Below are 25,743 nucleotides of genomic sequence, written 5' to 3'. Positions count from 1 at the left end.
TGGAATAATTAAATATTAAGACAGAGGACTCAATTGACCAATAAATACAGTTAATGGAAAATCCAGAAAAGAGAGTGACAACATTGAAAATGGAAAAGACTTTCTATATAAATCAGAAGGAATTTGAGAAAGAAGAACAGATTGAATGGAAGATAAACATATCAGGGCAATTATCGGGAATTGGAATAATAGGGAGACAACTTTATGGCTACAAATAGGCTAGTCCTTCTAAAAAAAATGGCAACTAAATGGTCTCCTTTATTTCAAATAACATATATAATAATAGAGGGAGATCTATTTGACGAGCTAAAAGCACTAATATGGAAGCCTAGTTGGCAAAGGAAGAAAGCCAGAAAAAGGATAAAGAAAATTGGGGTTTTGATTTATCAGAGGGGATTTTATATTATTAATTAGAGGGTTAAAGGGAGAAATTGAGATAAGGGGAATTCTGGTCATTAGATTTAACATATTTGGAAATTAGTTGAAAATAAGGATTTTATCTGTTTAATATTTAATATTTATCTGTTCAAATATTTAATATTTTAAAAATATATAAATATGTTTGATTTATTGATTAACCCAGGTAATATATACAATGGTTTTGACTTATTAAAGAGGATATTGTATTATTAAGTAAATGATTTAATATGGTGGGAAATAGATAACTTTTAGGAAATAGAACAAGATTATATTCAAATAGATAAAATGTGTATTTTGGATATTAGATTCTGTTATGAATTGAGATAAGGGAAATCTTGGTTATCTAAAACCTGAAAATTATAAATATCAAAGATTAAATTGGAATATTGATTGGGAAACTAAAAATTGGGAAAATTAGTAACAGGATATGGATTGTTTACGAAGATTGAATGTAAAAATAATTCAGATACGTATAAACTAAAAATTTATTGATAAATGTAATAATGATGTTTTTACTGAGTTGATATAATAAGAACTGTATTAGCTTAAATACAAGACAGTAAATGTTAAGGGAAAAAGAGAGGAAATATTTGATGTTGTAACTTGAGATTTGTACTAAAGATTTTGTTATCTGTTGATTAACCCAGCCACCATATTGCTTTTTAAATACTTAAACATAAAATTGGAAAAATAATAAAATATTATAAAAAATAAGGCAAACTAAAGCAGACAGGTCATCAGTGTTTCAAACAAAAACAGTACTTTCCAGTGTGGCCTGGAAATGTAAAAGGACTAAGATGTGTGCGGTCTATCTCTGAGCTGTCGTGGGGCTTCTTTCCTTCAGCTCAGAAAAAGAACTCGTAAACATCAGGTTTTCTATTGTTTTACAGTCAACCCATTTGACTGTGTTGTCTCACTGGAGTTTTCTGCAGTATAGATTCTGGAAAAGAAATGTCATAAGAACCAATGTATAGATTGGATGGTCGAGAAATATAATTTAGGGCAGGGGTCTGAAGTCTTTTTGAACCAGAGGACACATTTTAATTTAGACAGTATGTTATGGGCACTTTAACAAGATGGTTGCCTTGGTGGGTATGGGCAAATTTTTAAAAAAGCCCATTTGCCAGAAATCAAACAACACATTGGATTATAGCATCCCACCATTTTATAGAAGTGTTTTGAAAATGTAACATGCTAGCTTCTTAACTGTTGTTATTATTATTATGGAAGAAATATTATTTAGCTGCAAACAAGAGTTGGTGAGGCCACAAAATAGACCAAGTAATAGAAAATGAAGAAGATAAAGCCCTCTGGGACTTTAGAATTCAAATAGAGAAGCACTTGTTGCACAACACCCCCTAACAATTATTAATCAGAGTCACAAAAAAATAAAATCAGATGGAGTGGGGACCTTGACAGGTACATTTTATTTATTTATATAATTTCTGAAACTACTTGACTTCATAATAACTCTGGGAAGCATATCATACTAAGAACAATTTGAGACAATATAATACATAGGTAAGAGTGATAAACATCCAGAGAAAGCAATAAAGCCCACATAATGAGTGCAAAACATTCCCATATGCCACGCCCTCTAGCCCAAGGCCTGAGAGACTACTATTTTTTTTAGGGTTACTAAATGAGATCACGGTACAGACTGTACCTGTAGCTTATAGAAGCCAGTTTGATACAGTGGTGAAAGTGTTGACAAAGAAACCAGGAGACTCTGAGTTCTAAGCCTCCCTTGAGCCAACTGCATGATTTGAGGCCAGTCACAATCTCCCAGCTCAATCCACTTCCCAATGTTATTATTATGGGGAAAACTGGGGGAGGGATATCTAAGCTTTACAAATAAAAGCAAGATATAAATCTATTAATAATATGGATATCCAGGGAGTTACTGTTCCAGAGGATAGGTGTTGCAACAGAGACAGCACAATTCCTGGGTTCCATCAAATGACCCAGTTTAGTCAATGGATCTCAGAACATGATAACTCTGGCTGATTCACCGGAGAAGCACAAACTAGAGGAGGCAGAAGGTCCCTCAGGTAGTCAGGTCCAAGGCTATGAAGGCCTTTCTGTCACAAATGCTTCTGTCACAAGACCTGAGTAGTAGTGACTTTATCTTTTCACTTCTGATGGAAAGTATGAAACTCGTAATATTTTGAATACAGAAAGTAAATTGCAACCCAATATTTTGGGCATGATAAAGATCTTCTAGAGAGGGGATCTTGAGATAGAAGAGATGCAAGTCTCTCAAAGGTGCTTTTTCACGAGGCAACTGGACATTCTTTTTTCTCTTTGGAGACATTTCACTTCTCATCCAAGAAGCTTCTTCAGCTTCTTGAGAAGCTGAAGCAAAACGTCTTCAAAGAGAAAAAAGAAAGCCCAGTTGCCTCGTGAAAAAGCACCTTTGGGATAACCGTGACCTGGATGACTGAGAATCTCCACAGACATTAAGAGATGCAAATACAAGAGTCTTGTGTCAAAGCAGTATTTTTGGAAAGTTGGTAATCAGAATTTAGTTCTGGGACAGTTTCAGTAAAGCTAACAGAATACACCCAGTAATACACAAGTATCTCTCATTCTGTCTCTGGCAGCTCACACACCCTACTTTTTAGCGTGCTTCCCCTCCAGGATTAATTATTGAGAGAATTGCCAGTTTGTATGAAAAGTGACCAAAGGTCATGAATTCTTCACACAGGAAGGGTGGTGTCAAGTTTTCAGCTATAACCTTTGCTTACTCAGCAGTTAAATTTCCATGCCACAGACTTTAAGCCTCTTTTGCTGAAAAGAGTGAGGACTGGGTTAATAAATTTGAAAGGGTGGGTTTTATCTCTTTGGAGTGAAGTCACAAATCTGTCTCCAAAAACACAATGGCAAGCATCCTTTTTTAAAAAAAATATTGGTGGCTTTATCCTAACAGTCTTTCTGAGAGCACCTGACTTCTTACCTAATGAAACAGTAACACTCCTCTATTTATTAATTAAGGCTGATTTTCAACATTCTGCTACAAATCCTTTATGGATGGTATAGATATTTATTTTTCTACAGGAGAGGGAATGACCTCTGGTGCAGAGCTGCAGTGATCCTAGTTGTTTTCAGTTGTGTGATAACCATCCAGGAGTGATTGGTCTGGAGAATCTCTTGTTCCCAGTTTTCTAATCATGTTCCCCAACATCCATACAACTCAACCAGTTCCAAAACAGCTTCCAGCTAGTCATCTTGTTTCTTTTTTTAAAAAAGTCATTTCTCTTCATAAGGCTACTCTAGTTTGTGATTTAACACTTATGCTTGAAAACAATTCAAGAAATATTTTAAAAGGAATCGACAAGTAATAAAAAGAGAAATAACAAATGTGACCACTGGACAATCCTATTGCATGGAACTTACATTTATAAGGTATGGAATATCAAGTATGGCTTGAACTCAGCTATGGGACCTACCAATATAATCTACGTAAGACTATTTCTTCTTTCTTTGTTTTCCTTTTCTTTTTTAAATCACTTTTATTAAAATTATTTATGAAATTAAGAGTGTGTGTTGTTCAGTAGCTTTTTCACAACTGGAAAAAGAATGCTGAAGCAGATGGGCTGGAGATGATTCAGTAAGCCTATGCCAGACATGTCAAACACAAGGCCCGGGGGCCGGATCCGGCCCGTGAAGTGGTTTCATGCGGCCCGCGAAGCCATCCTGGAAACAGTGAGGGAACGGCCCCCACTGCCTTGGCCCTGGCCCAGAGACCCTCCTTCTGCCAGAGACCCTCAGATCTGTCCCACTCCAGCCCAGGCCCCCATAGTTACCCTTGATGCGAACGATGTAGAGCTGGCCACGCCCACCCAGTAGGCCATATGCACTTTAGCCACGCCCACCCAGTAGGCCATGCCCACCCAGGCCACACCCACCCGGCCCCCTGAGGGCAACCCCAATGCTGATGCGGCCCTCAATGAAATTGAGTTTGACACCCCTGGCCTATGCCAAATTTGTTCACCATTTTAAGGCTTTACAGAAACCATCTGGTATGCTGTCTTTTTAAGACTAGTAATCAAACATTGGAGGGCAGATTTTAGCTGAGAGATGAGGGCTGCCTAGTGCCACTGAGCTAAAGAACAGAAGGTCATGAAGTTAATGTGCTAATGTACATGAAAGGTTTAGATGAGTCCCAGGAATAACCAGTGCTAACAACTTTGATACCTTTTCTTCCCCGCTGTTTCATTTAAGAAAGACCATCAACATTGCTACTTGACTTGAGTAGTGAATTGTGTTATTTTCTATTTGTTCCACAGTAAATAAAACTTGTTTCTTTCTTCTGCCTTATTTGACCACACAACTTGTATATTGTAGCTGGCCAAGAGCTTAAAAAGTTAAGTAAATGTCTGCTTAATATTGTTCTGTAGAACGGAGCACTCTTAAATGTTTATGTTAGGGATTGGAAGGCAGGCGTTATTATTGGATTTCACATAACAGAAGCTATTACAGTTTCTACTGCAACTTAAATAGAATTTCTGGACCCTCAAGAACAAGGTGCTTCCTAGCAGCTTAAACTACTCATTTTCCACTCTTAGTATTACATGAACTGCACATGTATAATTTTTCAATTTCTTAGATTTACAAAGCTTTGCATCCTCTCCATCACTCTTCATGATTCATGCCAGCTTTTCAAACTTTTGGTTTAATTTTGTTATATTAAATATATTTATTTCTCATTCCTTTCCAGACCACCTATTCTGTAAATTAAAGGAAGACAATGTAAATAACTTAAGACAGATAATATTGGTCCATTTTTAGTTGGGGGTTAATCACCTTTTACCTTAAAAAATTATTGCATCAAATTGTTTCCAAGATAGAATTATCTCCATTTTCAGCAGTGCAAAACATTGCATTGAAAGAAAGCAATCATAGCATATATTTAAATATGACATATTTATAAGATTCATAAGCCACCTCATTCCAGAGGCTCTATGGAGTGTACAAAGTCGAACAAATACAATTATAAACAGTAACAAACAATAATGGCACAAATCTTTAGCTGTTTTATCTTCAAAGGATTTCCATAAAAGCCAAGTTTTAACTATTTTCTGGAAGATCCTAATAGTGTGGAGCATTCTTGCTGTTCAAAAGGAGGGGAACATCAACCAAAAATGACCGTTTCTATGCCCCCTCCTGTTGGAGCTCCTGATAGGAGCAAACTTCAGCAGGCACTACTTATTCAGCTACATTGGGCACTCATAATTATAAGTATTATAATTATTATAATCATAATTATAAGTATTATAATTATGACTGCCCCAATTATAAGTATTAGATAGATAGAAGAACTCCATCATGAAGATATATAACCGTGGTGGCGAACCTATGGCACATGTGCCACAGATGGGACGCAAAGCCCTCTCGGTGGGCAGGCGCGCTGTCACCCCGGTCCCAGGCCTTCAGCTGGGTTTTATAAAACCTTTTCGCTTTAGGCTGCCGCCGCATGCAAACAAAAAAAGGTTCAATCAATCAATTTCAACTTCTTGCAGGGAAAAAAAAAGATCTCACAAAGTTGGAATTGATTGATTGAACTTTTTAGTCCCACCCAGTCTGCCGTTATCACTGCAGCCACGCCCACCCAATTGGCCACACCTACCCAATGGGCCACACCCACCCAGCGCCCAGCGATACGTAAGTGGGTTTTGGGTTGCAGTTAGGGCACTCGGTTTCTAGAAGATTCGCCATCACTGATATATAACAAATTCACATGCATGAACAAAAGAGTGTCTCAAGCACAAATGAAACTTCTTACCGTTCTTGGATGGAATGGAGCAAGACTATAGCGAAAGAAATATTTCAGTGCAGGAACTGGAGTAGTTGTATGAAGTAAATATAATCACAGACTCCTAATTTAAATATTTCAGTAGTATAAATATCTTGCTTTACCATTTACAGTGTAAGAAAATAGATTATCTATAAGTGATCAATGAAAATGGTTTGTAAGCCTGGCTGTGTTTTAAGTTAAGAAAAAGTCTCCAAATTAAGCATCTCTCCTAGTAATTTTGCAGATATACAGTAGGTATGAGTTTACTTGGCACCAGACAAATGCAGTTTGCCATTTGCCATTTGTTTTTGTTTTTCAATTGTAATTGAAAAATTGTAATTCCCAGTGTAATTTCCTAAGTCCCAGCCAGTCTGATACGGCTTAGTTTTTTGAGATCAGCCAAAAGTTGACAAATAGTTGCTACTTAGCTGGACAGGCTAGTAGCCCAGCTAAGCAATTATCAATTATATTGTATCTATAGTATACAGGAGAGGGACAATTCTACAGTGACTGATTTTCTTAATTGACTGCATTTCCAGCTTTTATGAGTGGAACAAAATGTAAATGAGGCTTGCTTTATTGTTCATTGCAGTTCACAGATGCATCGAACATATCAAAATAAAAGGCAGTAAGCTACTAAAATGGCATAGGAACAATTGCAGCAGCGCTTCATATAACCAGTAAGAGCAATCCCAAATTAATTTATTGTTAGCAAAGCATGAGTTCTCCAGCTGCAGAGGCAAAGAGTACGGTTGTTTGGGGACTTTGGTCTGCCAAGAGGAGCTTCACTTAAAATTCATAGGAACAACTAGGGAATGGCTTATTGAGGCAAGTTAGCAGCTCTACAAATATCTCTATAAAAATTGTAGTAGGCTAAAACGTGGTTCAATTATTCAGTATTCCCAGACTGACAGAATAAATGCTTTCTGCATTAAGGGTTTGCAGGAATCTGCTTTCCAATATGGCTGATGGCAACTCTCAAACTAGAATAAGGAGAAAACCTTGTAGGATTGTGCCCGGTACAAAAAGTGTAGGTAGGGAATTATTAGCAACCAAGAGAAGGAATGAATTTGTGGGCATGCCTAATATGCCTAATCAATGAAGGAATGAATTTTGGAGCATGCCTAACACATATAAAATGTTGCAAAGTCTCATCCTAGCTGGAGACTTGGAGATGGCACAGGAACGAGTAGACACATAGGGACTGGAGGGTTTTAATTTTTTTCCCCAAACAAACTAAAAGGAATACATTTGGGGCACATGAAGCCCAAACTATAACAGTACTGTTGTTCCAATCTAACCCCAAGACAACCTAATGTGCTTTGTATGTATTAATAGTTTTGAAACAAATTATTATTTTTGTTAAAAATTACAAGAACTGTAAAATGGTTTGCCTTGATTTCAATACAACATTTTTCCTGTGTTCATAGGAGGAAAGATAACATCTTTAGTTATTCTTGCATTTGAGTGAGCATCTTAACACCTCAGAAGCAAAACTTAACTGGAAAGGTTCCAAAAAAATACTCAGATGGACGCTACAAAGAGCAATTTTAAAAGAAGATGAATTCAAATCTAAGATGGAGAGAGAACTAAGTTTTTTCTTTAAGGAAAATAAAGCTATAGACACCTCAGTACAAAACAATTGGGATACAGCCAAGGCAATGATGAGAGGGGTAGCGAGGGCATACATGGTATACAAAAATAAGGGGAAAAGACAACAACGAGAAAGATTAGAAGGGGAATACAAGAGTTTAGAAGTTATACTCCAACAAGATCCACAAAAAGAGAATATTAAGCAATCTATGGATCTGATTAAACACAAGCTTAACATTTTAGACAAAGAGAAATTAGCACAACAATTGAGAAACACGAAACAAATTTTTTTTGAAAATGCAAATAAACCGGGCCGTTGGCTCGCATATAAATTGGGAAAACAAAAGGGGAAAAACTGGATTCGCGAACTACGAGATGAGGAAGGGAGAATATTCCACCAGGAAGAAAAAAAAATCATAGCCCAGGAATTTTATGAGCATTTATACAAAGAAGATAGCCAGGCAAGTGTGGAGAAAATGGAGGAATATTTTCAAAAAGCCAAACTACCCAAGGTCACAGAAGATACCAGAAATATGCTAAACGAGGAAATTCGGCTATCTGAGGTGATAAAAGCTATTAATGCACAAAAGAATAGTAAAGCATCGGGCCCCGACGGTCTCCCATCAGAAATTTATAAAGAACTACAAAATATCTTAGCACAACCCCTAGTGGAGGTATTTAACACAGTATTAGAAGGCGCAAGAACGCCTAAATCTTGGTCGGAGGCAAACATAACCCTTATCCCGAAAGATAACACGGACCATACATTAATCCAAAATTATAGACCCATATCACTTCTTAATTCGGACTATAAGATATTTACATCAATTATAGCGGAACGATTGAAACGATTTCTGAATGATTTCATACACGCTGATCAGAATGGTTTTCTCGCTAAGAGACACATTAAGCACAACATTAGAATAATATTAGATACGTTGGAGTACTATGAATTACATAGTGGCCAACAGATGGCATTACTTTTTTTAGACGCCCAAAAGGCATTTGATAATGTTAAATGGTCTTTTTTGCGCCAACAGCTTAGCTTTATGAATATGGGTGAAAAATTTATAAATATAATTAGGGCAATTTATGACAACCAGGAAGCAAAAATAATCATTAATGGGGAAGCATCTAGGAAGTTTCAAAATCAAAAGGGAACACGGCAAGGCTGCCCTTTATCACCATTGCTGTTTATATTGACTCTTGAAGTATTAACGAGAATTATAAGAAACGACCCAAAGATAAAAGGATTAACCATTAAAAAGGAAACCTTTAAACTTCAAGCTTTCGCGGACGATCTGGTTTTTATTATGGAGGATCCATGTCAGATGGGACCAAATCTATTGGAAGAACTATCTAAATATGGCGAGGTTGCCGGACTGCGAATAAATAGAAATAAGACCAAGATGATTGTTAAAAATATGACCAATAAACAAAAAGAAAATCTGGCCGGAATCATGGATATAGAAATAGTCAAGAAAATAAAATATCTAGGGATTAACATTACGGCTAGATGCACCTCACTCAAAAAAGATAATTATGATAATGTAGTGAATCAAATAAAAGGTGATCTGGAAAGATGGGGAAATCTAAAACTCTCATTATTGGGACGAATTGCTGTCATTAAGATGAATATTTTGCCTAAAATCCTGTTTCTGTTTCAGAATATCCCAATACAACTCGATCCTAAATTTTTTCGAAATTTGAATAAATTATCATTAAATTTTGTTTGGCAGGGGAAAAAACCAAGAATTAAATTGAAATATTTACAGGACACGAAGGAAAATGGGGGTTTTGGATTGCCAGACTGGGAATTATATTACCATGCCGCGGCTCTGAGTTGGATTAGAGAATGGGTAATCTTGAGAAATAGAAGACTATTAACTTTAGAGGGTCACGATTTGCAATATGGTTGGCATGCTTTCCTTTGGACGGAGAAACAAGGTCTTTTCTCACATTTTCAAAAACATCGGATCAGGCAAGCGTTACTTAATACTTGGAAAAAAATTAGATCTCACAATTACACTAAAATTCCGGTCTGGCTATCCACCCTTCTATTTGATTTGGGTAACATAATCTCATACAAGGATATTCTGAATGAGGAGGGGGAATTGAAACTTAGGAATGAACTAGAATTACAAGGTATAAAACTCGATTGGTGGGCCTACTTACAAATCCAATCGAGATTTAGGAAGGATAAAAATGAATGGGGGATATATACCTCTGAAACAGCATTGGACAAAATATTATTGGGACCAGACTCTAAACAAATAAGGAATTTATATAAATTGCTTTTGGGATATAAGCTGTTTGAAGAGCAAGTGAAAGACCCCATGTTGATCTGGGCTAACAATTTAGGACATAACATTGACTTAGGTACTTGGCAAACAATTTGGGATAGAAACAAAAGGATAACACTGGCCTCATCGTATAAAGAAAATTTATTTAAAATGTTTTACCGATGGCATCTTCCCCCAGCCCGTCTAGCAAAAATGTATACAACAGCATCTCCCAAATGTTGGAAGTGCTCTGAAGAGATAGGCACATACTTCCACACGTGGTGGTCTTGCAGTAAAACACAAAAATTTTGGAGAATGATTTGGATTTGGTTGAAAGAAATATTGAAACAAGATATTGAGTTTAGTCCAGAACTTTTCTTGTTGGGAATTACGAAAGAGAAATATCCTAAAGATGTGCTATATTTAATGATTCATATTATCACAGCAGGTAGAATATCATTTGCGCAAAAATGGAAAAAGAATGAGATCCCAGGAGAAAAAGAGGTTATTAGGAAAATTTGGGACTGCGCTGAAATGGACAAATTAACTTTGGAACTAAAGAATAAAGATCAATCAGACTATTATAGAATTTGGAACAAATTGTATCTTTGGATGGATAAAAAGAAAGGTCTCTATTAGGTTTTACAGACTAGCTCACTGGTTTAAATATTGTGTTATTTCACCGATTTGTAATTTAAGTGTATTTAAGTGTATTTTTGATGTACATATATACATGTATATATATATATTTGAACATTGCAGACAAAAAGGTATGTCAGCTCGCTGGTACTGTGTCCAATGTTTTTAAATAATAAATTTAATAAAAATTTAAAAAAAAGAAGCAGCAAGGAGTTCAGCTTATTTGTGGAAATGTTACTGAAATGCAACTTTATTTTGGAGAAGAAATAACTGACTGAGATTTGTTATTGTTGTGGCTTTTCATTCAGTGATTCAGATTTTTTGTATATAGTAGTTACATAGTTGTGTGGGAATACATATAACAAATTTATGTGTGTTTTACATAACTTATTTGTTTTGCATATTTTATGAAATAAAGTGTGTATATTATATAAATATCATTTCTCCCTACCCATTTATTTCTCTTTCTCTTTAGATTATGATTGAGTTTTGTCCTGGTGGAGCTGTAGATGCTACCATGCTAGGTAAGTACAGTGAAGCTTCATATTGCCCCATATCGTATAGAATATTACAACTTGTGCCTAAAGGTATGTGGATAAACATTCCCATAATAGCCTGACAATAATCATATAGGTATAGAGGAAATTCAGTAGTAGGAAGATATTTTCATAGCTTTTCTTAAAATACAACAAAGCAGGCAAACCTACGGAAGTTGTGCTTTATTTTGGAGATCAGTCTGGGAGTTGTGGCTTCATCATGCGGAGAGTTCTTCTAGTGATGAGGTTTCATTTGCTACAGCTGTTATTTCAAAGTGACCTATAGTGACGGCTGAGTTTTCATGGTCTTTCCTGATAGGAAAGAAAAAGTTTGTGTTCTTCAGGATTTTAATTGCAGTTTCCCCACCCCCCAAAAATCACCCCCAGGACTGAAAAGGTGCTTTTAGAGGAAAGCAAAGTGAAAGAACCAAGCAATATTTCTAATTAAAATTAAAAGTTCAGTCACTGCCCTTAAGGCAGGGGGTAGTGAAGTTCTGACTTTTTAGGATTTAACCTGGCATAGAAACTGCAGATCTAAAGACTCAGATCTTCCAAGAAAGAGGGAGAAACTTTCATATGCAATCAGTCATTGTAAAAGACTGATTATGATCAATGGAAATGAATTCCAACTGTGCCCATTACTTTCACAATGGGCATGTCCTTTGGTCATTGCAAGCCTTGAAGACAACTTCAGCTTGGGGAGGACTTGAAATCCTGAAAAACTCTCTCATAGCCAATTTTTGTTATCTCTGGAAAATTTTTGAAGAGATACAATGCTGACAGAGGGAACATTCCCCCTTTTCCCTTCAACCATGTCTACCCTTTAAATTGGGGGTTTTCAAACTTGGCCCTTTTATGCTGACTGAGGAATTCTGTGAGTTGAAGTCCACAAGTCATAAAAAGTCCAAGTTTGAAGACCCCTGCTTTAAATGAATCCAACGTCTCTACTGGCAGTGGACAAATAAGAACCCGACAGTGAAATGGGAACTTTTCATCTGTAGTTAAGATGTTTTGCTGCTGAAAGAATGGTTGTCCTATTTAACACCTCCCTCTTGGATTATCCCTATTTGCCCCTAGTTGGCATTCATATTGGGTCATGCTGCTTAATGCAAAAGATAGAGAATATTCTTAAATGTCTTATCTATTATGGTTTAGCAAAAAAATATATGAGGAAACTAATTTCTATTACAATAGCTGTGAGTCAAGGCCTTCCTTATTTTATTATTAGTCATCTGTAATAATTGTGCCTTGGAGAATTACATATTTATTTATATAAATATTCTTATCTCTTTCTCCAATGAACATACATCTCTTGGTATGCTAAACAGCCTTGTTGGCTTTCAGCCTTAAGAACCTGTTTTTTTTTCCCCTCTCTGGGCAGTGGGCCAGAATTTGGGATGAGCCTGTCCTACAAAGCTTTTGAAATTTAGCATATGTGTACTTGCCCTTGATTATTCTGTATTGTTATATGTCTTTGTGTGTTGTCTGTTTTGTGATTCTTAGTTTCTATGTTTTTAACCCAGTAAGGCAGCCAGAGTTGCTATTTGCAAATTGGGTAGCCAAGTCAGTACAAATGTTAAACAGTTTGAAAAAAAGAACAGTGCTTTAAAAAAAATCAATTACAAAAACTATGTAATTATTAAGTAAGCAGGAAATTACATCTTCTAAATTTTATATTATCTATAGAAAGAATCCCTTTCTAAAGATCTCTCATGCACATTCCTGCTGTGGTGGTTCAGAAGACCAGCAAGATTTATGATTATGAATTTAACTGAAGGATTGAATAGACAGTCACTTTTAGGACAAAATAGATTTATTTCAGCTTGAAGTAACTCCATGGCCTAACTGTCTTTGAATGCTAATGGATGGATGGCAAAGTACTTTTTTGTTTGTTATCCTTGTCATCCCATACACCTTAATATGGGCTCCAGGCTGTCCTCCAATGGATTTTCCAAACTATGCCTCCATGACACTCAAACGTTAACCTATTTCATTGCCAGAGCACTCTTATCAGGGAGACTGCATCTGTTTCCCAACCGATTTCCCTGTTCTAAACATTAACAGAGGCTTTGCTAGAAATTTCACCAGAGCAACCAGAAAACCATTTAGATCTATACTGTCCTTCCATATTCAGATCACCACCTTCTTGTCCTGAGGTAAAAACAAGAGATGAGGAGGAGGATAAAAATGTGATTCCTGCTACATGGGACCAGATCTCCTTTTAGACTGCCACATGGTAGCCACAGCCATGATTTAATCACTAAACTGGATTTAGCTACTAATAATGTTTTCTAAGCAGAGTGCCATTTGGAAGCATTCCTCCAGTGAGGGAAAAGAGGGGGGTTGTTCATATGTGTGACAAAAGAAACAGACAGGGCACGCTTTTATGCAGTATCTAATTTTTTTTCAGGAACAACGGCTTTTGAATTTTTACACTTTAAACCTGATTTTGCTGTAATTACTTTAGGCCTGAATATTGTAAACTCCAGACTCCAAAGCTGTAGTTAGTATGGGCAATAGATTTTATATATTAACATGAGTTGTCTATATTTAAGAGGATGCAGGCCATGGTGCCCAAAACATTTACAGGTAGTCCTCAACTTACAACAGTTTGTTTAGTGATCATTCAAAGTTATAACAGAGCTGAAAAAAGTGACTTATGACCATATTTCACAATAATGATGGTTGCAGATTTCCCAAGGTCGCATCATCAAAATTGAGATGCATGGCAACTGACTCATATTTATGACGGTTGCAGTGTCCAGGTCATGTGATCACCTTTTGCGAGCAAAGTCAAGGGAAAGCCAACTTCACTTAACCGTGCTACTAACTTAACAGCTGCAGTGATTCACCTAACAACTGGGGCAAGAAAGGTCATAAAACGGGACACAACTCACTTAACAAATTTCTCACTTAGCAACAGAAATTTTGGGCTCCATTGTGATCCTAAGCAGAGGGCTGCCTATATTGCAGATTTTGTGATTTATTACTCAACTAGTTAAGTTTTAATTGGTTGTCACTCTCAGTTGTGTGCGTGTTACTGCCAATTTCAGAACAAAGAATAACTGAAAGAGTCTTTCCAACTGTTTTGCAGAGCTGGATCGTGGCCTGACTGAATCCCAGATCCAGGTGATTTGTCGCCAGATACTGGAAGCCCTGAATTATCTGCATGGCAAGAAGATTATCCATCGAGACTTAAAGGCGGGCAATGTGTTACTAACCCTAGATGGAGACATTAAACTTGGTGAGACAAAGTACTTGGCTCTGGAGTGAGAAATAGTCAGTATGCCAGAAGATTGGTTCTTGTATTCAGCAAGTATGAAAAGTAGATGATTTTTTTAAAAAAAACAGTTGGGACTCTTTTGTCATGAAAATAGCGATAGACAGCTAGTCACGTCTAACTGTTAAATAGTCTTTGGTTAGATTGGTCTTCTTCCAGCCTTTTTCTCCGATCGGAATTTGTTGGATTGGAAAAGAAGAATTTGCTGAATGTAATCTAGCAGCTTTTATTATTGACCAACTATCTGAATTTCCTTTCAATAAGTTCTTAATGTACAATCTTATATTTAGGATTAAGTCCCACTATTTAATGGAACTCCCTCCTGAAAAAACATACACTGGATTGCAGCTTTGGTGGGCCTTTGTCACGTTATTAGCCATGACAAAATGCAAAAATATTTTAACTGGAAATGTTTTTCTCGGAACAAAAAAGACTAAATTCGGTCATGGCGCCAAAAGTTGCCAGAGAGAGGCCCCATGAAGTCAGAAACAATGCAAGTAAAATTCTTCTTCCTTCTTCAGATTTAAGAGTATAGATCAGTTGTTTCTCGGGAATTTACAGATTGTTTATAATCCATATAACATAGAGAACCTAAATGAAGTTTATAGTGAGTTTAGACTTAATGAGCAAAATGAACATGTAACTGTTCTCTGGTACCAGATGGTATCCATACAGAACTTTTTTTAAAAGAACTTATATGTGAGCTTCTGCCAACCTAGCAGTTCGAAAGCATGTAAAAATGCAAGTAGAAAAATAGGGACCACTACGGTGGGAAGGTAACAGCGTTCCGTGCGCCTTTGGCGTCTAGTCATGCCGGCCACATGACCACGGAGACGTCCTCGGACAAGCGCTGGCTCTTCGGCTTTGAAACGGAGATGAGCACCGGCCCCTAGAGTCGGAAACGACTAGCACGCATGTGCGGGGGAACCTTTACCTTTACCTTTTATATGTGAAATTGCAGATTTTCTAGTAAAGGAAAAAAGGCAAAGTTTTAAGATCAGTTTTTATATTTGAGGATGTCCCAGGAAGCAAGGATGGAGACTTTAAGAAGAAAAATCATGGCACAGGAGTAAATGGATCATTTTCACAATTGAAAGGCAACTTCTGAATAGAAACTTCTAAAGATTGTATTGAGCCTAATGCTTTAAAGCAGGTTTATAAATGGTGTAGAGAGAGTGAGCAGAGATGTAGTTTAATGTAAGCTGGCATAAATTGATGAACTTTTTTTTTAAAGGAAATGATCATTTTTAACTGAGGTTTTGTATGGGAAAGAGACATAATCAAAGAGTTGCTAGGTGCTTAGCTTCATCTTCAGAACTTTAGTGCTTGCTGCTGATCTCTTCCCTCCATCCCCTTCCAGGAAACGTATTGTTTGTGTGTGTGTGTGTGTGTCTGTGTGCTGGGTGGGTGGGTGGGTGGGGAGTCAGTTCAGCAACTTTGTCATTTTATGAACTTTGTGGAATGTAGCATTGGCTACAGTGAGAAAGACACAACCACCGAAGAATTTTCTTCCCTTGCTGGCTTAGACACAGTATCTCTTTGTCCAAAAGGCCAACCTTTTCCATGCTGCCACATAAGGATAGCTGTTGTTCTGGTTAGACTACTAAGATTTCTACTTGCTATCCCAACTCTTAATTGTCTAGAAATAGTTCCTTGGGATTGGATGTTTTTATTTAGAACTCATTTCAAAGATTCTCCTTTATGAGCAGAAGTTTTTGATAATTGTCTAACTCTAAATGAAAATCCTGTTTGCAGAGCAAGTTAGTATTGGACAGGTATTTTGAAGACGATGTTATAATGATATGCCTCAAGAAATCAGCATTTGTCTTTTCAGGAGCAGAAGTTTAAGTTTTACATTACACATGGTGCCCTTTCATTACTTTTTAATTCTGATCTTCCCCCTCAAGCTGTCTTCCCATCATCAGTATACATTTATCTTCATGCTTGTCCCATCTAAGTCTGTTTAGGGAAGAATTATGAGAGCTCCAGTTCTTCCAAGAATATAATTTAACAGCATGTGAATTCTCTGGAACAGTTGTTATAAAATCCAAAATTGTGCAATTAAAAAGTCCTGCACATAAGTTGATAAAGAAATTAAGGTCATTAAAAAGACTAACAAAAGCAGAAGTAGTAGGTGTAGGGATGCAAGGAGACGTTGAAAGCTACTTATGAATTCAGCATTTTTCTTACTGTTCTGTGAGGGCTTCTATATAAATCAATGCTTGCTATTCTTTTCAAGTTTGGTGGGAATTGGCATCATTTCTATATGAGTGCAGAATGTTAGCTTATTAGTTGGTGTGGAGAGATGAAAAGGCTGACATGTCTTGCTTTATATCTTTCTAGTTGAAATTTCTGGGAACATATGGAAATAATACTTAATGTAAAATGGAACTGTAAACTACTGTATGAAATCAAATTTAAATAGCAAAGCCATGAATTGTATGTTAGGATGGAGGTGAAGTCTGTGACAGTGAATTGTTTCCCTCTTATAGTAAAGCAAAACACTGCTCTAGCTTGATGAGAGATTTAGAAGGGTTTTTCTTACCACCCCTGTAATTATGGTTAGCTAAAAAAAGCAAGTTAATCAGAATGCTAGGTTACTGTTCACATCCTTCTAAAATACTCATCCATATTGAAGTAGTCTGTCTTATGAGAAGAATATTTAGCAATAATATGTTTTGTGGGTGTAGACTCCATCATTTGATAGTATCACTATTTTTATATTTTAACATGTTTCAGATCATTAGTATAGGCTAGATATGGGTAGAGCCAATTCCCAAAAATGAGAATTCTAGTACAATAAGATACACAGGGTCCTTGGTGTCCATCCAGGTTAAAGTTTATATTGGTCCTCTGTATGCTTGAGAAATAAACTGAGGAGTGATAGAATTAAAGGTTACCCTTTTAAGCACACTGGTACCCAAAATATTCATTAAAGAATTGTATGTGATTTCAACTTTTTTCAGCCGATTTTGGAGTATCAGCCAAAAACATGAAGACTGTGCAGAAGAGGGATTCTTTCATTGGCACACCATACTGGTAAGAGGATTATTTCACAATAGCATGACCTTTAAAGAAATCACTGCCAAATTTCATTGGGAGAAGGGGGGGAATGTTGTATCCTAATCAACATATGGTGTTGTTACTTATTATGGGGCTGTATTTTAAATTATGCCCTGAGTGTGCAGATATATATGTCTCTGTGTTGTGTGACTGATATCTTGATCTTAATTAGTGCAATGTCCCATTTGTATGTATTTTAAGTGAATGTAAAATATAAAAAGAGTGTGTCAACCTAGAAGGCAGCGCTGCATTTAATTATTATTATTATTTTTAAGTGAGTTTGTATGTTTCAAGGACTTTATCCTTGGAGGTAGAGGGAAAAATATGGATGGAATAAAAACTGTCAGCTGCAACAGTATTCTGTCATTTGAATCACTGCTCTCTTAGGGCAGTAAAGAAACTACAGCCTGTATCTGGGATAAGATATTGATGGAATTTGGGCTGTTCTGTCTTCTTCTCACTCCCCTCCCCCAATTTGGTGGAATGTCCTTTTGAAGCAGTTCCAAGGGTATAAAAACAAGTATTCACTCCAAGAATTTAATCGCTAAATCAGCTACATCATCAGTAAGGGGATGCAGTCAGTGTGCATTTAATTTGCCATTTCAAGCAGTATTTAGGTCAGATGTCATTACCCGACTGGTTGCCTTCTGTGGCCAATGGAGAAGGGAGAGATGAATGACCGGGAGTCTATATGTGGGCTGGATATAACCTAAAGAAGTTAACCATTTTTGCAATCTATTAATTTCAATAGAGGATGTATTTCTGTGTTATGTTCAATGATATTACCAAAGACAATGAGATTCGGGAGTTTGTAATGTTGGCTAGTTCATTCTGAGTGCAGAAGGGATAAATTTTCATGTTTCATTCATAGTTTAGTTACAAAGTTGTACTCTTAAGGTCAGTCCTAGAGTAGTTGAATATATAGTTTATCTTGAAAACAAGATCTGGTTCTTAGAACCAATTTCAGTGGAGATGAATTTGTAGTAGAATTTCACTCTTCTTTCTTTGTTTTTTAGGATGGCACCTGAAGTAGTGATGTGTGAGACTATGAAAGACACCCCTTATGATTACAAGGCTGACATCTGGTCCTTGGGCATAACACTCATAGAAATGGCACAAATAGAGCCACCTCATCATGAGCTGAACCCTATGAGGGTCTTACTGAAAATAGCCAAATCTGATCCTCCGACTCTTAATTATCCATCAAAGTGGTGAGAAGTTTTTTCTTGTTCACTAACACTCAAGCATACTTGCAAGAAGTGTCTTGGTCTTCTTGCCTTCCCACCTTTACCAACAATAATTCTCAGTGTTCCCAGGTAAACAAAATAGGAAACGTGACTGGATAAGCTAATTCTGCATTATTGTAATGCTACATTAATAGAATATTGCAAGTGTGAAGGTATAAATCTCCCATCGGCACTTTTAACTGCCCAGTCAATTAGAGCAGGTCCTTTCTAAGTTTTTTCCTCTGACCATTAAGCCACTGAGGACTCCTTCTTCTTCTTGTGTCTGATCGTTTCCAGGACAGCATCTCTTCCATTCTCCTTCAAGGTCATTTTCACATACCATCACATTAATACTTCATTGGATAAATCTATTACTTTATTAGTAGCCAAAATAGATCTGTAGTAAATGGAATAATCATGGTAGAAAAAGTCTGAGAAGTTGAATTTGAAATCCGGAATCTTTCCTGTTGCTGAATTCCACTGACCATTAGCCTCAGCCAGCATGGTTAATTATTAGGGTTTCCCAGCTGCTGTAAAATATTGCCACTCCAAATTGGGACCCATTTAATAAAAAGGTTCTCAAGAATGAATAAGCAGAGGAATGGAAATATTTTTCTTATTATTTTATTAACCCCTGGACTAGTTCAGAAACACACAGCCTAAGGCACCAAGACCTTACTTGAAGCTGTAATGCTTTAAATTCATCCCTCAGGACTACTCTATAACTTGCCACCAAATTGTAAAATTTAAATCTGACAGAAAAGGGAAATAATTAAAAACATGCTGAGTGCATCACCTTAACTGCAATTAAGTCAATTAAAGTAATTTTAATTAGACTTTGCTCTTCCCAGTTTGTCAAGTGCAACCCTTGGGGCATCACATGAAATGCTTCCAATGAAAGGATTATGCATCCCTACACTTGATTAATATTCCTCATGCTGATCTCCAGGTTAGCTATAACTTCTGCCCCTTTCACTATTGACCATAAGTTTTGTAGCTGATGGAAAGTATTATTCCAGCAATATCTAGCAAGTGTAACATTGAGATACCAATTATGTTGGTAACAATGACTGCTAGCACTAATTTCTAATTTGTTTATACACAAATCTCCACTTAACCCTTGAAGCTAGGTAATTTTGGGCAAAGAGCTTTGTCTTCTTAGCGCATCTTCCTAAAATGTGAATGTAAAAGGTGTTATTTGATATAGTGGGCTGTGAGAATAACCTTGAGGAAAGAAAAAATCCATCCAAGACAACAGTCAGATAAATCTCCACCCGAAGCCGGAATGGAATTTGAGAAAGTGTCTCAGACTTGACCCTTCCTTGTTCAGAGTTGCAAGATTCTGTTACTGTAACCCTATAACAAAAGTAGTTTTAGTATTCATGATTTTGGGCCACCTCAAAGGGCTGACACCTATAAAGAGTACACCTTGAATTCCTTAGAGCAGCCTTTCTCAACCTGATGTTCTCTCGATGTTTTGAACTACAACTTCCAGTATCATTGACCTTGTTTTATCAATCATTATTTTCCATTTCTTATTTCATTGTGTTGTATTGTCCTGTTTTCCAGAATATTTCATTTTCCAAACTCTTAAAATAGAGTATTTCCTGCCTTAGGACTATATAATGCCACATTTTTCTGCAGCATCTGAGATATGAGCAATGTACAGCAAAAATAATAGCTTGTCTTTGTAATGAGAAGATCTCAGTTTCTCTCCTTGGCTTCCCCATTTAAAAGGTGTATGATAATAAGAGACAGGAAAGATTCCCTCCATTCTAAGACAAATGCATCCTTGCTTAACAATTCAGCAACTGTTCAGATCTGTGATGGTACTGAACAAGTAGTACTTATGTCTGATCCTCGCAGTTCTGGCCATCTCAGCATCCCCATGGTCACATAGTTGCTATCTGAGCACTTGGTGCAACCTCACAGTTATGAGTTGCAGCATCTTGTGGTCATGTGCTTATCATCTACAACCTTCTTTCTTGGCTTCCAACAAAGAAAGTCAGTGGGGAAGCCAGCAGGAGGTCACAAGTGGTAACCATGTGTCAGCCTCACTTAATGAAGTGAGGAACTGGAGTGCTAGAACTGTTGTTACTAAGAAGCTTAAGTCATGTGACATCACACTATGACCGCATTGCTTAGCAACAGCAAACCCAGTCCCGATTGCTGCCGTTTACTGAGCACTACCTGTAGTTTGACTGGTGAATATCTGAAATGTGTTGATTTATGATGATATTTTTAATGCACAGCACAGTCCCCAACAAATATCCAACTGGTGCAGCTTTGTGTTTTTACTTTCTGAAGCGCCTTTTGGCTTCTCCCAGGAGATGAAATGTTTAATAGAAGGTACATCTAGCTAGGCTTCCTATTACGGTACAAGAGGAATAGAAAACAGCCAGATGCTCTGAGTCTCTTACACATGAACAAGACAGGCTAGAAAATCACTGGGCAGATGTAGCCCTATGTGAAACTGTGATTCTACATAGAAACTGGCAGTAGCTGTTTTTACCTACTCTTACAGGGCAGCCAGCACAGAAAAAGAGATGCAGGAAGGGAGGAGGGTGCAATCCGTTGCCTGACAGAAGGCTTTGTATTAGCTTAAACTCAGGCAGACAAATTGTCCCCGCATGAGCTTGCTAACGTTTGGTCTTTGGCATGAGTTGGGGAACAGAACGACAGCAGGTAGCTTGCTTCTGTACAGCCATCGCTGTTCAGCCATACAAACTTTTAATTTGTAAACCGTGTTAGTGTGTCCAGGGTAGGATGTCCTGGTTTTCTTTCTCCTGACATTTTAAAATGTGTGTGTGTGTGTGTGTGTTTGTTTGTTTATAAAGGTCTCCAGCATTCAGAGATTTTCTGAAGACTGCACTTGATAAGAACCCTGAGACCCGGCCAACTGCCACACAATTACTGGAAGTAAGTTTGGCATCTCAAGTGAGTCACATGTTGATGCTGCATAAAGGCTCATAAATCCACACACCTGTCCCTGGTGGGAGTACAGATTTTCCCCCATTAACGTAGAGAAAACCTGGGTGATTGCTGGAGTTTAGGTTCTACTTGATGTTTCTCACGGGAGAAAGAACTCTACCGTTTGAGTGGTCCTGCTTCCTGACGCATCTAGTGGTGGAGCAGTGGGCTAATGCCTCCTTAAGTAACACCAGCTGCCTGCAATTAGTGCAGGTTCGCATCCCACCAGGCTCAAGGTTGACTCAGCCTTCCATCCTTCCGAGGTAGGTAAAATGAGGACCCAGATTGTTGGGGGCAATTAAGCTGACTTTGTAATAATGCCGCTGGGGGGGGGGGCGAAAGCCCTAATAAGCAGGCATATACATAGAATGAAGGCTATTGCTAAGCACTTTGGTTTGTGCTTAAATTGTAAGCCGCCCTGAGTCTTCGGAGAAGGGCGGGATATAAATAGGATTAAAATAAAAATAAAATAAATAGTGCAGTCTCCCGCGTACTTCTAAAACATTGTACATTGTTGAGAATTATGGTGGTTATTTCCATGCATTGGGAGGGGGGGTTAGGGGGCATCCAGGTTGGGGAAGGCTGTTCCATGCAGCTTAAATTTTGGCCCAGCATTAAAAAGTATGCAGTTGTTGTTTGTTATTGCTAACTTTGACTTCGGAAAAAGTGACCCTTTAAGTGGAGGGATGAATTTTAATTTGATGATTGCTTGGCAGAGGTATACTGAAAACCGGACTATGTTGACATAATTAACAAAAAGAAAGTGTGCGATACTATCTACTGTGGAAAACCCTGATTTTTTTTAAAAAAAAAATTTTCTTTACATGTTAATTTTTAGATATAGCTTTTAACTGTTTTAGTAGATTTTAATGGTGGAAGGTTAGAATTCTTAATTGTGTTTTAATTGTGTGCGTTTTAGAATCACGTGCAAGTGAGATGGGAGGGGCCATATAAATTTAATGATGAATCAGTAAAAACATTGAAGGCTGATTTATGGGTTTTCTTGGTGAGTTTGTTCTCTCCCTGTGGTGTTAAAGTAGGTGCACCTCTAAAAGAGGAATAAAGATTGCCCATGGAATGCCAACATTGTATATTTTAGTTCCTTAGTTGCAATGGGAACGTTGTATTCATCAAGCAATAGAAACCTGTCTTTCTAAAGCTCCAATAGGCAGCTATTCCATGTGTTTTTTTCATGTTTTTTTTCTTTGCCTTGTCTGTGTAGTTTTCCAGCTTCAGTGTTTCATTGTCACGGGAAGCATGCGCTTCGGTAGAAATGCTACTTGGAAGCACACATATTCCACAACTGTGAAAGAAACCAGTCTGAGCTTGTAAAGACTGATAACTAAATATACGTCTAGCTCCTAACATTTTCTGGAAAAGTTTTGGCCCCACAGAAACTTTTATGACCTATACCAGGGGTCAGCAACCTGAAACAGTGAAAGAGCCACTCGGAACCGGTTCCCTCACAAAGGAAAAACTGGGAGCCGCAAAAAAATGTGTGCGCATGCGCATACATGCGCGCATGTGCAGAACAGGGTTTGACTGAAGAGTGGAGCCAAGGCGAGATATGCACCTACCCTGCATATTTGAATTGATTGGTTGAACTTTTTTAGTCCCACTTTTTTTTTTTTGGACTGCATGTGGCAGAGGACTAGGAGCCACAGGAGACGGCTGAAAGAGCCACATGTGGCTCCGGAGCTGCGGGTTGCAGACCTGTGACCTATACTGTTTATTTTAAAGTTGCGAGATTGCAATATTATGGCCTGTAACTCATGATCAATACAGTAACATTGTATTGTATACAAATATTTGAGTAGCAAAGGAAGGGTGAAATAGCTGACAAAGTCTCTGCGTTCACTTTGACCTGTCTTGCTCTCGATTTGCAAGAGAACCAGACTAGTTTGGTCATTGTGAACTTGGGTTGTTTTGTTTTTAGCACCCTTTTGTCAGCAAAGTCACCAGCAATAAAGCCTTACGTGAGCTCGTGGCAGAGGCAAAGGCTGAAGTGATGGAGGAAATTGAAGACAATAGAGAGGAAGTTGAAGAAGAGGACTCCTCAGAATCTGCATCTGTAAGTTGAATTTCCTTTTGTTGCATTAGTGATGTTTGCGTTTAGAAACAAGACAAAATATTACTTTTCCCCTACACGTGAATGTGCGTTCATACACATAGTATACACAGACATATGTATACGTTCACATTAAAAATGCTTCAGAGTCCACAAACAACATTAGCTGGATTTTTGAAAGCAAACTGCTGGCCACCTTTGATCCCTGCAGCTACTTGCAGAAGAGAGAAGTTGTGAGGTGTTTGCGCAGGTGGGCAGGAAGAATGGCTCCTTGGCTGGGAAGAGGCTGCTCTTCATTCAGCAGCCAGGAATCCTTCAAACAATGTTTGGGCAGGGGGCCAACCCTTCCCTTTCCTTTTGCAAGATGGCTTTCTCAGTACATGCACTTGCTGTGTGGACAAACATGTCCCCTAGGCAAAGTTTTAATTGTTGGCACCTTTACTGTGAAGAACGTAGCCTTTAGCCACTTAAGATTAAAACCGCAAACTGCTCCCTGGACTGTGCTGGCTGATTTTAGGCTTAGCTGGGACAGATAGAAGGTTAAACATTTGGGCAGGGAAAAGGCATCTAGTCGATTGAAGGATTCAGGGTCATCTAACAAAATGAGATCTGCGGTCACTAGTCCAGGGGTAGGCAACCTTGGCTCTTTTATGACTCGTGGACTTCAACTCCCAGAATTCCTGATCCAGCCATGCTGAGGGGAAAGGGAGAGGTTTCTAAGCTGAGCCATCCTGGCTCAGGAATTCTGGGAGTTGAAGTCCACGAGTCATAAAAGAGCCAAAGTTGCCTACCCTTGCACTAGTCAATGAGAAGGTTTCTCTGGATAAAAAGAATGAATCTTCTGTAGAGTATACCTTGTAAGCTAGCTCAACTTTTTGGCTCTTTCTGCCTTTCGTCCCTGACATGAATACAATAAAGACCGTGTTTGAAAGAGTAGTTGGAAGCCTGTACAAACTAACTTTTCAACAAGAATAACCACAATAAGACCAAGAATATATTGTATTGACTCAGCAGTAGTTTTGTGGAAGGACAGAATGGAGCATGGAGTGTAGTAGTAGAATACGACTTTCCTTATTGCTGGAGGTATAGATTCAAAAAGACTGGCTAGGTAACTACTTGTGACCTCTTGGTCACAAGAAGGCAGTAGAATATAGTTAGAGAATTAAGAATGCATTGCATGTCCACTCTACCTTCTCTTTGTCCTAGACCTAGGGGTTGTTTAACCTGAGTTTACTTCCCTTTCCTGCCCTTCTGAGGTGTGTACACACATAGACACACAAACAGACATGCACGGACACACAGAGATACAGATACCCATGTAGTCTCAGGCTCCTCTCCTGTGTCAACAGGCAAATTTGCATCTTATTGCATGGAAGTTGTGAATTGTAACAAACTTTTTTTTAACTAAGGCAATTATAAATGATTTATACTTTTTTACTAAGGCAAGTAAGAGGTTTGTGTCCCTACTCCTAGTGTCACTGAAGCTTATCAAATGCAACACAGGAAATCCAAGCTTTCTGGTTTGGAGGAAATATAGCTGAGGTTTATAGATAGTTTGCAGTAAAGAATGACTTTACTTCCTTTTTAGATTTTTTTTTCATGTAACTTTATTGCAATTTTGAAAAAGAAAGATAAACACAGTAACTACTATTTAGAATAAAGGGAAAAAGAAAAAGAAAGAAAAGAAAAAGCTACAAATGAAGGGAAGAAAAAAGGAAAGAAAATATGAAGAAGTTTTCAATTTTCTATGCAGCACTTCTAAATATACATGTAAAATAACCTCTTATTCTAGGATTACATGATTTATATTTTTTTCTATAATTTATTTTTTCCCAGCACCATACCTCATAATTTCATTTTTCCCGTTTC

At 37.6% G+C, this 25,743-nt stretch overlaps 1 protein-coding gene across 1 annotated transcript in view; it reads left to right on the top strand.

The window, feature by feature from the left end:
* The window catches only part of STK10 (serine/threonine kinase 10), an 83,313-nt gene that overhangs the window by 39,610 nt on the left and 17,960 nt on the right, over positions 1–25,743 (top strand). Inside the window, exons 3-8 of the mRNA XM_083352974.1 lie at positions 11,207–11,255; positions 14,362–14,511; positions 17,514–17,586; positions 18,627–18,821; positions 21,674–21,755; positions 23,743–23,877. Coding sequence (XP_083209100.1) covers positions 11,207–11,255; positions 14,362–14,511; positions 17,514–17,586; positions 18,627–18,821; positions 21,674–21,755; positions 23,743–23,877 — 684 coding nt within the window. The remainder of the gene's footprint in view (positions 1–11,206; positions 11,256–14,361; positions 14,512–17,513; positions 17,587–18,626; positions 18,822–21,673; positions 21,756–23,742; positions 23,878–25,743) is intronic.

This window comes from Vipera ursinii (assembly GCF_947247035.1).
Source record: "Vipera ursinii genome assembly, chromosome: 2".
Lineage (NCBI taxonomy): Eukaryota > Metazoa > Chordata > Lepidosauria > Squamata > Viperidae > Vipera > Vipera ursinii.
This window is presented reverse-complemented; position numbering and strand designations above follow the sequence as displayed.